The 15948-nt window shown below is 33.9% G+C and overlaps 1 protein-coding gene across 12 annotated transcripts in view; it reads left to right on the top strand.

Annotated features, from left to right (window-relative positions):
- The window catches only part of LOC106875847 (coiled-coil domain-containing protein AGAP005037), an 877187-nt gene that overhangs the window by 664146 nt on the left and 197093 nt on the right, over window positions 1-15948 (top strand). For all 12 annotated transcript variants that reach the window (XM_052970540.1, XM_052970539.1, XM_052970538.1 and 9 more), the window contains 2 exons: window positions 11497-11747; window positions 12977-13098. In XM_052970540.1, coding sequence (XP_052826500.1) covers window positions 11497-11747; window positions 12977-13098 — 373 coding nt within the window. The remainder of the gene's footprint in view (window positions 1-11496; window positions 11748-12976; window positions 13099-15948) is intronic.

Genomic DNA, 15948 nt, shown 5'->3' with positions numbered 1-15948 from the left:
CAGTAGTGCTTTTACCTGGCACGAACCCAAACTGCATCTCATCTAAATTGATTCACTCCCTAATTAGTTGGGCTATGACCCTCTCTGTAACTTTCATAACCTGATCTAACAGCTTGATGCCTCTGTAATTATTTGTATCTAAAGCGTCACCTTTACCTTTGTAGCAGTTGACTATGATGCTGCTACACCAGTCATTGGGTATGACTCCTTCGTGTATCACCTGGTTCGTAATACGGGTGACTAGGCTATAGCCAACACTGCCAGATATTTTGAGCATCTCTGCAGTGATATATATATATATATATATGCATATACACATATACATACACATATATGCATTTAATAAGCGATTGTCACAGATGCTATGGTAAAGTACTACCTGCACTCTCCTTTCTATCACTCATGACATTTTCACCAGTGATACCATGAATTTTGCCCTATTTCAGGCAAATCAACACTAAGAACTCAAATTCTTTTCTACCTCAACTTTGAATGTATCCATCTATGCCAAATCATTATGAGCTTGCATCTTCCAGATCTTTCCTGGTTTCCTATGATATGTATATATGTGTGTGTGTGTGTGTTTATATATAAATAAATATATATAAATGTGTGTGTGTATGTATGCATATATATATATATATATATATATATATATGATTCAAAAGTCTCCATACATAGGAAAATTTTTTTTTTTTATACAAAACAGTTTATAAGATCCCCTGATCTGACCCCTCTTTATTTTTATATTTGGGGGCATTTGAAAGGCATGGTGTATCGGGGAAAGATAAAAGACATAAATCATTTGAAGGAATGCATCACCAACTCATTTGCACACATATCACCAGATGTGCTATTACAAGTTTACAATGAGTGGGGTAAACGTACTGCAATGTGTATTCAAAACAATGGTAACCATGTAAAGCCCGTTAAATAAAAAAAAACTGTTTTTATAAACTGTTTCTTATAAAAATAGTTGTTCCTATGTATGGCGACTTTTGAATCACCTTGTATATATGTATATATATATATATATATATACATATATATATATGCGTGTGTGTATATATATATATGTGTGTGTGTGTGTGTGTGTGTGTGTGTGTGTGTGTGTGTGTATTTACATATGTGCATGTGTATATATATATATATATATATATATATATATATACAGCAAATGAAAGACAAAATATGGAATATACAACAATTTATTATTAATCATGACAATTGTTTTGACACATCTAGCATCAATTACTCTTGGGTGGGACGCTCAACAACTGGTTCAGGAGCATCCGGTGGTGCAGATGTCTCTCTTCTGGTGATAAATAAATGCAACTCATTAAAATGACTATTCCGCAGTGTAACTTTCCATTTTGTAGAGAGAAAAGCAACCAGACAGAGGAAATATCTTCATTTATATAGAAGATCAAAAATAAAATCACAGATGACATAAAGAGAAATGAACATGCAATCAGTGAGAAAAGTATTAAAAATAACCATTAACAGGTATGGATGTATAAACGCCCTTGAGCAAGCTGCATGGTGTGAGTACAAGCATCCACAAAAATGTGAGCCTATGCACACATGAGGTTTGGTGCACTCATGATCACAAAGCAAGTTATTTATCAACTTGATGTTTATAAGAATGGAGAGGTTAAAAGTAAACTTAGGTCATCCATACCTTAAAGTAAAATAAGTTAAGTTAATGGTTACTCAAATTCATTCCCCAAGAATTGTGCAAAAGTACATTTATATGCATGTAGGCATCTTGAGAGTTGTTCAGAAATTTTATTAATTATCTTCTCGTTAGTCCACAGAATAGACAGAGATAATTTTACAATTTTATAATTTCATTAAACTGAAAAGTAATTTTGTTGAATCAAGGAATAAAAATAGGATCGCAGATGGAAGTGCTCAGGTAACACTGAGATGAAAGGAAAAATAAATTGAAAGGTATAATGAATAAACATTCCAATTGGTCAAAACAACTTTATAACATTTCCATATTATCATAAATCGAACATAAATATATATAAAAACGTCCGGGCATCCAATGGAAAAACCCAATAGTATAAAATATACACATATTTACGAATAAAAGATAATAAAACCTAAAAGGGAAATATGAGTGAAGTCAAAGGGAGAAAAATATATGGATTAAATTAGTGCATAATAAATGTGACTAAAAATTTAAGGCAAAGAAATTTAAATAATATAAATATAAATATATAAAAATATAGGGCAAAGTGATAACCAGAAAAGAGTCCATTCAAATCCATCTCTTTGATTGTTTCAAAAGACATTGCCACATTTCGTCAATGTAAAGTCTATTAAGGAAATCCAAAGGCAATAACCTTTTCTTCAGGAGAAAATTTACAAATCTCACATTTCTGGCTGTCAAACAATTTATATATCTGTTGGATCATCCCATAAATAATGCGGTTTTTTTTGTACTTCTTTTATTTTTTTTTTAAATTAAGATAAACAAAGTTCTTTTTTAATCTCAAATATACTCTCCTTCATTTTCTACAATGCACTTCCATCTATCTGGTAGATTTGCAAGGATCCTCTTTCAAAATTCACTTGTCTGTGATGAAAAATACTCCTCCAGTACTGTTCTGACCTCATCTACAGAATTCATATTTTTTCTGTCCAAATGATTTTGAAGACTGTGGAATAATCAGATAATCAGATGGAGCAATGTCTGGCAAATAGGTGGATGGGGCATCGTTTCCCATTCAAACTGCTCCAGCCTTTGGAATGTTATCCTTGCTGTGTGTGGCTGAGCATTTTCCTGATGGAAGAACACTTTTCGTCTCGAAACCAAAGATGGTCATTTTTCTTCTATCACTCACTTAAGCTCTCAAGCTGCTCACAGTAGATCTCTTTTGTTATAATTTGGGTTTAAAAGTTCAAAGTGGACTAAACCTTTCATATTCCACCAAACAGATTACAACACCTTATGTAGGTGAAGACCTTCTTTAACCTGGGGTGCCAGTGTTTCTCCTTTCCCTACCTACTATCTTTGGTTCTTGACATTTTTATAGAGAACCCATTTTTCATCACCAGTCACTATTCAATCCACAAAAGGTTCATTCATGACGTGACAACAAAGAAGGGCACTCATTCACTCTCTGTGCACAATTAGACTCAGAAAGTCTGTGAGGAACCCCTTGACCCAATTTTCTGACTTTTCCAATGGCATGTAGGTGTCGATGAATGGCTGAATGACCAAATCCAGGCTTTTCTGCTAGTTCCTCAACAGTTACGATGGGATTTTGTTCCACCAGGGTTTGCAGGATGTCCCCATCGAGCTCTACAGATCTTCCAGTTTCCAGTTTGGAATGTCTGGAACCACTGTTGACACTGGCTTACACTTATTGTCTGTTCCCATATACTCCATTAATACTCCTCACACTTTCTGTTGCATTGTTGCCTTTATTGAACTCATAAAGCAAAATATGCCAAATATACTCCTTTGTCACTTCCATTATAGCTTTGAAAAACTAACTGTTAAAATCGAACTGCACTCTTCAAAACTTACACTAACAATAAGGACAAGGTAAAATTACTACCTGATTTTATAGCAAGTTGATGCATTTAGTTTATCCCAACCCCCTCTAACTCTTAGTTCATGCAATTGAAAAACACTGCATTATTTATTGGAGGACCTAATATATGTATGTATATGTATAATTTAGTTGTTGGTTATGGCTAGACAGGAAGCTGTCATTGGTTTTGCACCTATAAAGTTCTTATCAGTATAGGTGACTTTTCAGACTCATTGACTGGAGGCATATAACCTCTGTCTTGCAGTCAACAACAACAACAACAACACCACCACCAACAGTGCAAGGGTACAGACATGGAAATCTGTAGGGGCTACAGAGAGTGCCTTCAAGTGAAATCTAAACAATCACAGGCCTTGTTTTAAGATCCCAGGGAGGTGCAATGTTACATCCTTGGCTAACTACAAATGGCTTTTAAAAGAAGAGAGCACACCATAGAAAATTAAATGGAAGCTCCTGGAACAACCTGGATCATATATTAATGGATGTAGATGACATAAACCTTACTTGACTGAGAGAACAAGGATCCTGAAGAACTTACTTGATCCAGGGACTTTCTTAAACTCCAAAAGTGAAATGTTTAGTCAGTTTCCCCAGAGGAAATTCATGTTGAAAACATGGAATTCCTTATTTGCCAACCAGTTAATGGAAATTGTGCATGTGCTGACCCATTTCAGATGCAACTGGAATCAGTCAAAAAGAGATGACTTCATCTCGTGCACAAGGGATGTCACCCAGCAGAATTTTGTTCTGAGGTTTTTTTTTTCACAACCCTGACTAACCAAACCTGTATTTTAACTTCCAGTTATAGAAAAGTTGTGCCTTCGGCCAATAAGTCTGTCAAATCACTTATGCCCCTTAGAAGTTTTTAGGTGCAAAACCAATGGTAACTCTCGTACCAGCTATTACCAACAACAATATTAATTTTTACTGCTCTAAAGGTTTTAGAGTCTATTTCTTTTCAGAATTATGTACTAGTACATATATGTTTTTGATCTCTCTTCAGTATGTTATATAAATGCATTATACCTTGCAGCTACCTGTTCATATTTTGTTCTATTATACCTATATACCACAATATATCTTATCTACTCATGGGAAACATATATCTAAGATCTTCACAAACTCTACAAATGTTTAGCTTCCCAATCTCTGAAGCTCAGCATTTGGCAAACACGCATCAATGATATAGCCAAAATTATATCCAAAATGCAGGTTTGTTCTTAAGGTTCAGAAAATATTTTGGTTCTGGGCAATTGTTGAGTGTCTATAAGTCATAGTGTAACCATCATTAGAGTGCAATTGTTCATATTTCTCGGTTGAAAGTTTTATGCATACAAACATCTTAATTGGCATTGCCAAAGCAGATCTTTTGATTAGTACAAGTTCACTTATCTTCACATTGTATCTTCTTTCTATCATTTTTATTATTACTACAGTAGTTCTTTCACTTATACAGTGCATTCACTTATACTCCTCAAGCCAATGAGAGTTGTTTCACTTGCTAGAAATAGCAGATAAATCCACCTCAAATCATACCTACTAACTTAAAAAAAGACATGTCAAATAATATGGATCTCTGTTCCAAGTGCAAAGGAAAAAAGATGGGATGATCATAGCTGGAATGTCTTTCATAGTCCAGTTTGGTCAAGGCTAACCTGGAGTTAAACAACAACAATCTCCACACTTTTTATTGTCTATAATGTCTCAGCTCTAAACATTTTACCTAATCCTTTATCTCTAAACTTCCATCTTCCTAGAGCTTCTTTCTTCATGCCTTCCATACAAGTGTCTACCTGCAGAATCTAATACAAAAGATCAATAATAAGTCATGATCTACAGAAGGAGTATAAATTGATTCCAATCTGCTAGTAATACACTTGTAACCATTTCTATCTAAATACCATACCAACAGAAAATAGGTAGAAATTACAGTATACTAGTATTATTTTTACTTATTTTCTACACTACATAAAAAATTGTTATTAAATCAGTTTTCTTTTATTTACACTTTCAACAAATGTAAACTGTCATTTCAAGAGGTTTTTAATTTCATAAAATATTGAAATAATGTCATTGTGATGTTCAATGTACCTTTGATTCAGTTAACTTAGTTGTCAATAAATACCATTTCTGTTTCAACATTAATTGCTTGGCACATGATGTAAGATCCTACCATAAAAATATCACTTTCTTTGATAATTTATAGAAATACTGAATTTTTTAAAAAAGTACATTGTTTGTTTTAAAAAACTGATATAAAATGATATTGTAATGAACAACTTAATATCAGGAAGTTATTAGTGAAACTGTTAGCTTCAGTTTGCCTGAAAGTTGCTCTTTTTGTTTTTTTAACTATTATTGTGCTTCATGAACTTCCTGTTTAGCAGGGAAATTGCTTGTTGAATAATAGAAATATTGCTGCATGTATTTAATATGCAATATTTTTGCTTTGGTAGCATGCTCTTCAAAGTAGAAACTATTCAAATGATCTCAAATGATTGAACATACTTTTGTCACTTTATTCAATATATAGTTTATCATAGCAATATTAAAATAATATTCCTTTCATCATCACCAGTATGATACCCAACTAAAAGTAATGTAATGAACCTCAAAGATATATTTTTATGAGCACTTGCCATTACGTACATGTGTTTGACTTATCTAAATTCTTGCAGCAGATACTTTACAACAGATATGATTTCAAGTATTAGCTGTTCTATCATTTAAATACCATTATCCTTTAATTACATGTCAAGTGGCCTGCTAACAATTTATTACAGATATAGTGCTTACTTATAAATTGTCCGCTATGGCTATATAGAAGTTATTTTCCATCTTTTAGTACATATCCAAGGCGGTGCTCCAGCATGGTGCAGTTAAATGACTAAAACAAGTAAAAGAAAAATATAAAAGACTATATATTAAAACTAAGGCAGTAAAGCTGGAACAACTTTTAACAAAACCAAGCCAAGTATTTTGTGGGCACCAAAATGTTTTTCTCTCATATTTGAAGGGCCATATTATCATGTGTATTTCTGGGATATTATATAATAATTATCAATAGATTGTGTCAATAGATACTTATTACATAAGTATCTATAAGTATAAGTATCTTATAAGTATAAGGTGGCGAGCTGGCAGAAATGTTAGCATGCCGGGCGAAATGCTTAGCAGTATTTCATCTGCCATTATGTCTGAGTTCAAATTCCGCAGAGGTCGACTTTGCCTTTCATCCTTTCGGGGTCGATAAATTAAGTACCGGTTATGCACTGAGATCGATGTAATCAACTTAATCCCGTTGTCTGTTCTTGTTTGTCCCCTCTATGTGGGCAGTAAAGAAATAAGATACTTATTATATAAGTTTCTATATTAAATGTCAATAGTTACAAAAAGGTACTGTGCTTAATTTAATAGCTGATATTCTTGCCCTGATAAAAGTGATATTATACTAAAATCAAAATTCTGAAAATCCATAAACTTGTTTCTTGATAAGACACTCCACACCTGGTACTTCTCTGATCATGCACTTTCTTTCTTAAGGACCCAGTGCCATGCTTATAGCAATACACAAATTCTTGATTAAAGGGTGATTAAATAAAATTATGGATACATTATGTATATATTAAGTATTGCAGACATTCAGAAGGCACTTAGAGTTATTTACCTCCCTATTCATGACTATTAAGAGATTATGTGCAAATTATTTGCAAACTGTAATGGACATGTAAATAAAGTATTGGATTTCAAGCCTGCAACACATGAAATCATGTTAAGGTGTAGTATTATATAAAATACTTTAACTTGCTTAACAAAGGTCTTATGCTTAATAAAGAAATCCCTTCATTCTATTTACTGCCCACCAGAAGCTACTGGCAAACAATTTTTCTTTAGTTTACTAACCTTGTTGAATTGCTGTGCCATTATGAAAGACAGGTAATTTTACATTGAAATCACAACTAAATCTCCATAAAGTCACTCACTACAATCTTAATAAAAGAAGGACATTTTGGATCATGAAATCCAAGATACATTTTTAATCAACACTTGTTGCAAACAGGTAACTACTAGTGAACAAAGCTAGTGACATAAGTACCTTGATCACAAGCACTTCAGTCTTTCTACTTGAGGCCTTTACCCTATCAATTTGACTGTCTCTCAATATCTTTTATGATCTCTGTATGACTATTCATTCATTGTTAATATAAAGAAGTGATATAATAATGCATATGTTTAAATGACTGCTAAAAGGGCTGAAATTTTTTTGTTGGGATCCCTTTTAAAAAATATGTACAGTAAAGAAATATGTAAACTCTGTCTTTTATTTTGTATTATTCTCAAGACTCTTTATCTTTGCAAAAGTAAATGATCATATTCTCTCACATGTGCACAACCTTAATTCTAGCATCTTTTTATCACTCACAAACTGTCTTTGTCTTACATCTAATAAGTCATTCATTCATTCACTGGCTTTGTTTCTATCACAGCTGTGTTCTACTCTTGTGCCTTTTCAAAAATGCCTACAAAATTTTTCAGTGTCTTTTTCCAAATCTTATGACACTGCCTTGTACATCTGCATGTGTTAAGATTTAGTGAAATCATTTGAAAGAATTAAATTTTTATAGATTTTTTCAGAATTAGAATATACTTTAAACTAGCATGGGAATATATTTTCAGCTCAAGATAAATAAGATATATTTAAACTATGGCATGGGAATACAATTTTGTAGCTGTTCTTGAAAAATGCAAATTTGTGTTTGAAAAGTTAAAGAAAAGGATAAAGCAGAAAAGTAAATATTGTGACTTGTGATTATAAAGTTTGATCCAGTAAATTTCTAGAAGAGAAATAGGACTGAGATAATCAATCAAGAGGTCCAGTTGCATTTCTAGGCATACTATGCTTTAGTTTGATCTGAGATTCTTGCTTATCTCATTATGCAATGAGGAGTGAGTAAAGTAGTTTCTACATAATCTCTTCACTTCAACCTTCCTACCAAACTGCTGGTTTTGTGCCTAAATTGATAATTATAATCATTATCATGGTTGTCCTTCTCATCAACATCATGACTATATAACTAAATTCACAAACCACACAAACTATATTGTGAAAATTATTGAAACACTCCTCCCATTTTTCTTAAAATATTTGAAATTCTTAAGTTTATAAATTCCTTGTAGTATGTACTCATGAGTAAGGCAGATTGTTGTTATTACTAACAAAGGCCGTGATCTATTTGGTATAATGGAATTAAAAAATTGTTATTGTGATTTAAGTGTTTCCAGGATAATTTCAACTTAGTAAATCCTGTCTATTTTCATACAGTCACAGAATCACTTTGGTAGAGTTTTTTTATTATATGAGATCTGCTAATCATGATTGTGTTTTCATATCTGTCATGTGGAGCAACTATCATCCCTATGACAAACTAAGTGTTTATCATTTGCTTAGAAAGATACTACCAGGCTGATGAAGAAAGGGAAATGTCTTACTTTTATACTATTGATTGCAGTTCAGTTGATCAACTGATCTAATTTTTATACACCCACTGGCCAACAATAATTAAAAAGTTTGAGCTGAAAATAATGCAAAAATGGACATAACTGTTTTTTTAATTGTTATACATTGTTTAAATTGCACATGTTAGTAAAATAACCCTTTTTCTATATAAAGTTATTTACTCAACATAGTCTCCAGCACAAGTGATGCATTTGTCATTGAATTCAACTCTCAAATCCACTTTGCAAAAATTCATGTGTGCACTGTTGTACTTACTTTTTCTCAGCCACTTTCACCTCATTTGCATCGCCATTGTTCTCATTGGGCTAAACAGCTAGAAATTAGGGGGCACTAAATTTGCACTGTATAATGAGGACAGCTGTGTGAAGAAGTGTCATGCCCTAACAAGGGAGGGGACCTGTGGAAGAGGTAGATCCAGGAAAACATGAGATGAGGTGGTAACGCATGATCTTAGAACATTGGGCTTCACTGAGGCAATGACAAGTGACTGAGACTTTTGGAGATATGCTGTGCCTGAGAAGACCTGGCAAGCCAAGTGAGATTGTAGTCGTGACTAATGCCAGTGTCACATAACTGACCCATTTAAAAGCACCCTTCAATTATTGAGTCATGTGGTGTGCTTGTAAAGATTTCTTGAACCAAGTGAAATCATAATTATGGCCGATGCCAGTGCCACCTGACTGGCACCTGTGCTGGTGGCACATAAAAAGTACCATTTGAGAGTAGCCAATGCCAGTGCCGCCTGACTGGCACCCGTGCCAATGGCACATAAAAAGCATTATTCAAGCATGGCCAATGCCAGTGCTGCCTGACTGGCACCCATGCTGGCAGCACATAAAAGGCATCATTCAAGTAGCTACCATGCCAGTGGCACGCAGAAAACACCCACTACACTAGCTACCATGCCAGTGGCACGTAGAAAACACCCACTACACTAGCTACTGTGCCAGTGGCACATAAAAAGCACCCACTACACACTTAAATTGGTTGGCATTAGGAAGGCATCCAGCTGTAGAAACCATGCCAAATTAGATTGGAGCCTGGTGCAACCTCCCAGCTTGCTAGTTCTCACTCAAACCGTCCAACCCATGCCATCATGGAAAGCGGACGTTAAATGATGATGATGATGATGATGAATGGATGGATAGAGTATACAATCCCCATAACTTTCTGTGCCAATTGCTGGTTGTTGAACTTCTTAGACTTTGGAGAAGAGATGTGAGGCCATTCCATAGATGGAATCTTCAGTTTTGGATCATAAATATACAACTGTTTCATTCCTTGTCACCTGATCAGATATAAAAAAAAAACATCTTCATTGGCTTCAAATACTTTCAGCAGATCAGAGAAGACTTTCATCTGTCTCTGCTTCAAATCAGGTATCAACTGTTTAGCACCCACTTTGCATACACTTTCCAACCCCCAAAATCTTATATCATCTTGTATTGCATCATCATGTAGCAAGCTTGTGGATTGTGTAAATTAATTCATCCACTTCTTAGCAATTAATATCAGTGGTCACAGTTGATGGTCTTCCACTATGTAGTTTGTCTTAATTGCTAGTCTTCCCTTCTTTAAACTTCTTCATCCATTTATGCTCATTGCTCTTGTCATGGTATTATCTTTGAAAACAGCCTGTAACCTTCTGTAAATGCCAAACAGCATACAGCCTTCCTTCATCAGGAATTCAATGATGACAAGCCGCTTCTGTTTGGAACCCATTATTTGCCTGCAATGAAGAACAGGAAGATTTACCATAGAGGTAGAGTTATTCTACCAACACGTGCAATTTGAACAACCTATGTCAGTTAATAAAAAAAGTTATGTTCACTTTAGCATTACCTTTGGTAGAACCCTCATATCTGCTTAAAGCTGAAAATGCTTTTCTGTTGGTATATTATTATATTGATCATTTTCTTGTTTTGTCAAATAGTGAGTGAACTAATAAAACAATGGTTTAAAGTTCAATTATTTTTACTGTCATTGTGTTAAGCTTAAAACCGTGTAAATTGCAAAATGAAAATAGATTACTTAGTGTTTCATTCATGGAGCATTAAAAAACTTAGAAATAATTTTGTGTTGAGAAAAAAACAACAACAATTAATGACTAATATTATTTTCATTTTCTGGTATGGAAGATAATTTCAGACATATTTCACTTACCAAAGTAGTGACAAAAGTATAAACATTGCCTCCTTTCCTTGATTTATAATAAGAACAGTATCCCTTCACATATGAAAAAACAATTGATTCAAATTTTTATGCAAATGACCAAATTTCGTGAACCATCCAACCTATATTTCTATAGACAAATATGTTAGATAGATATAAAACTAATGTAAAAGTTTTTGTCTAATTTACTTTTGATTTTTCTATTATCTATTTGTTTGATTATTTCATCTGCAGGTCTATCAGACATCCCTGGTGCTGCTCAAAGTGGTTACCCAGCAGCAGCAGCAACACATTCTCAGAAACCTACTCGCAGCAAATATACCAACCAGCCACCAGTAATTGGACCGAATACTCGTGTACGTATGATCCTTGTAAAGCGCAGGGTTGAAGAACTGAAGGCTGATCTTAAAAACTTACAGCTCTTACATCGGAAAAATACAGAAACTGGGCAGACATTGATGGCTGAATCGGCTAAAAAAATTTTGGTAGGCTAAAAATTTTTGCTTCTTTACATTTAAATTTACTATTTCCTACTACTAGAACAACTATTATCATTACTAATTTAGATATATTTATTTGTTTTCTTCTATCTATTTGTTATAGTTTTATGCCATTGGCTCCTTTGAACTTCGGAATTTTATAACACTAAAAGTATTCATTGAGCTTAATTCTCTCCTACTTTTATTATCATTGTTTCTCATCACTTAAAGCCATTTTTACCAACATTTTATTTCTGACCATGTTTTTCACCTCTGACTACTAATCTGCAATAGTTCAAACTACACACTACAATATCTCTTCTCCTTGGACACGAAAATAAAAATGATTTTCAAAGCTGCTATATTGGTATCCTAGAGTTATGAGTAATGTGTAATAGTATATTCAGTGAATAAGTTTTTAGACTATCAGCTTTGGATCATGAATCAATAGTCTAAAACTGAGTGTGTGCTTATTCACTTGCTCACTCAGACATATAAGATGCAGCTCATAAGTTCATATACTCACACAGGTACTGAGAGTATAGATTATGAGTTCATATACTCACTTGGCTACTTAGATCTTATGTAGAAAATAGATTTCAGAAACTTTTAACATTTGTATATTGTTGGTACAAATGATTTTTACAGGTGTAAAGTAGGAATGCTAAATTGTTGACTGCCAAGGCTGATTGATCCATATTAAACATATTCACTAGTTGAGGCATAAGTTGAACATAAGACTTGTAATACATTAGACTTAACACACTTGCTGTAATTAGCCAATTAACCTCTTCCTTTAAAAAGTACTTTAAAATATCTCTGATTATCAATACTTGATAAGATTCATTGCATTTAAACACCATACTGACAAAATGAATTGCAGAGCCAATGTAGTGTGACATACCAACTAAAGTGTCAGTAATGTGGTCCTACAAAATTCTTAAGTTTCAACCAATCTAACTAGAAATAAGGTTTTAAGTAGTGAACTATTATAATTGATAAGTGTTTTATTAATGTGGATTATTGAATCCATGTCCTCTTAAGTGTCCAGAAGTGACAACTAGAAACCAGTTGTGTTTTCCCTAAAATCACTACTTCAATGCTAAGTCTTCAGTTTTTTGGTTGTACAGCTTAAACAAATTTGATAGGATGCCAAATACATATTTATACATGTGATATGAATATCACCTCATCAATTCTCTTCTCTTACACTAGATATTATGATATTTTTATAGAATGTTTTGAGTAGAATTTCGTTTACGGTCAGTCTACACCCCATTCGAAAAGAGCGGCATGATGTGGATGCAAATTACACAGAGTTTGTCCGTGAAGAAAAGAGGATAGACCAAGAACTTTGGTAAGTTGATATTTATTGTTAACATTATTCTCTCCGCCACCCACTATATGTCAGTCTACACCTCCATTTGTAAATAGGCATAAATGTTGAGATTTAACTAATGTTAGCAGTTTATCAATAAAGAATTTCTTTGTGTCTTAAATAGGAATTGAATCAATATTCAACTTATTTTAATATGAATTATCTAACCAATAAACAATTCCTCTTACTATGATGTAAATGTCTTATTATTAACACTGTATTCTGTCCAAAAAGCTTAACTTTCGGCCCATTTAATTATAAATACATACTACAGCATAGGAAAAACTTGTTACTGTAAACAAACTTCTCAATACAAACTTCCAAAGATTTAGTGAAATATTTTCAGAAGAACTCACAGGTGGAATATTTAAAATCATAAATCTACCTTATCAGGGTTGACTTGAGACTAAACAACAGCAACACCTCATCTCTTTTTTCTCTGTGTCTTCCTCTCATCTCTTTATCTTTGTTCATTTGTCTATCCAGACCAATTTGAAGACATAAATAAATTTTAATTGAATTCTTTGTAGATTTTTTTTTGCCCACTGACCTCTTGCCTGCATGTTTCCTTCACAGCCAGTTAAATTTAGAAAGTTCCCTATGTTTTCACTCTTTTTAAAGATGGCTAACAGAGAGGGAAAACATTTTTTTTGATGATGTAGTTGTAATAATCAAACTATTCATCAATAAAGAAGGCATTTGAAACAGCTGTAGTAAATCTTTAAACAAATTTGTGTTCTTCTTTTATACAAATGTCATACCTGGAACCTTCCCTGTATTGGATCTTAGATTGGATCATGAACCTACATCTGTGAATGTATATGTATATATGGAGATATGTATGTGGTACATATACATATGTGCTAAACTCATCACTTTCCTGGTGTCCTGAATGTTAGAAAACCTTAATTTGAGAACTGATTAATAATATATATTAATCAGTTCTCTCTGAGTGGTACTACACTCTCTGAGTGGTTGGCATTAGGAAGGGTATCCAGCTGTAGAAACTCTGCCAAATTTAGATTGGAGCCTGGTGTTGCCATCCGGTTTCACCAGTCCTCAGTCAAATCGTCCAACCCATGCTAGCATGGAAAGCGGACATTAAACGATGATGATGATGATGATGATACACACACACACACACATACAGACATAACAGAAGTAAATAGACATCCTTCCTTATAGTCATTAAAATTTATTTAAATCTTAAATTGTACATGCAAATTATTTATTAATTGTTATAATGTGAATATTTAATATTTAGTAGAAATGCTCGCTGCATTTTTCAATGCAAGGACCCTATTAGGCATGTTACTGATCAGATGGTGATTATTCTCTTGTGGAATTTCTTGCCAAGTTTCATGCAGTAATCTCAAAAGATCTAGCTTTGAAGATGCTTTCTTGCTCTTTTTATGAAATGTCCTGTTCATTATGTTCCAGAGGTGTTCAATAGGGTTCATATCTGGTAACTGGTTTGGCCATGGAAACTTATTAATGCCATTCTCATCCGACAAATCTTGGGTCATTTTTAGCTGTGTGACAAGGAGCCCCATCTTCCATAAATAAAGAGTCTTCTTTAATCATTTCACCACTGGAGAAGATTGGAAAAAGTCCTTTCTTCAATGAGGACACATATTTATCTGAGTTTATATTTCCCTCACACTTCACCAGCTCTGATCAACCATTGCTCTAAATTGCTCTCCAGACCATCACAGAATAGCTGCAATCTTTTTACAGACCCACATTCAACCACTATCAAGACCCACATTCGACCACTGTCAAGAAATACAGTAAATCTGGATTCATCAGAGAATATGACAGTGTCCCAAAATGCTAGTGGCCTCTCCACCATCTCACTGGTCCAATCTTTTCTCCGTTTGGTGTTGGCTGGTTGAAGAAGTATATTCTTTCTTATCACTCTGCCATAGCAACCAAGTTTGTGGTGACACCTGACAGCTGGAACTGACATCAACTTATTCTGCTATGTCAGAGGCCTTGCAACAAGGATTATCTGCCACACTTCTCTTAACAAAGAGAAGGGTCCTGTCGTAGGGCCCTTGTTGATCTGGGCAAAGTGACGTGGACTCCTTCCCCTCTCTAGTGAATTGCGCAATCACTCTATTGACTGTAGAAAGCAGGATCCCAAGGTCTTCTGTGATTTTACACTATGTCTACCTTCACAATGACCCACAATATGGCCTCTTTGAAATTCAGACAGTTCCAAGTCTTCTTTTGTACATGGCATGATTAAACAGTCACATATAGAACTTGAAACATAAAAATGTCAATTAATAAAATACATAAACCTTTACAAGTTAGAACAAGAGCACTCAGAGAGCGCAAACCTCCACCAAGGCAACATCAGCGTCCTATCAACAATTAGTGGAAGATGATTTTAAAAATGAGAATACTAAAAATGAACCCATCCACTCACAGAAATTAAGTAAAAAAAAAAAAAAAAACAGAAAAATAATCCAGAATCCTTATCTGGTACTGGACCAATCCCAAAATCTAATCAGTTTGTGCCAGTCACAAAGCCAAACATACCTGAAAGTTTCATCCAAATCCATCCAGCGGTTCTTGAGATATTTTGTCCATGGACAAACAAACAAACACAACTGAAAACAATACCTCTGCCTTTGCTACGGAGGCGGTAATAACATAAAACGATGTTTTATGGGATGTTCATTTACTTCTGTCATGTCTTTTTCCATCACTAATAATTAATTTTTAATAAACCTGCTGGCTATTTGAAATATCAGTGTCTGAAAAGATGCTGATATTCTATATATTGGGTAATCCCGTAAATAATGCGGTTTTTTCAATTGC

This window comes from Octopus bimaculoides, chromosome 9 (genome assembly GCF_001194135.2).
Source record: "Octopus bimaculoides isolate UCB-OBI-ISO-001 chromosome 9, ASM119413v2, whole genome shotgun sequence".
NCBI lineage: Eukaryota > Metazoa > Mollusca > Cephalopoda > Octopoda > Octopodidae > Octopus > Octopus bimaculoides.
This window is presented reverse-complemented; position numbering and strand designations above follow the sequence as displayed.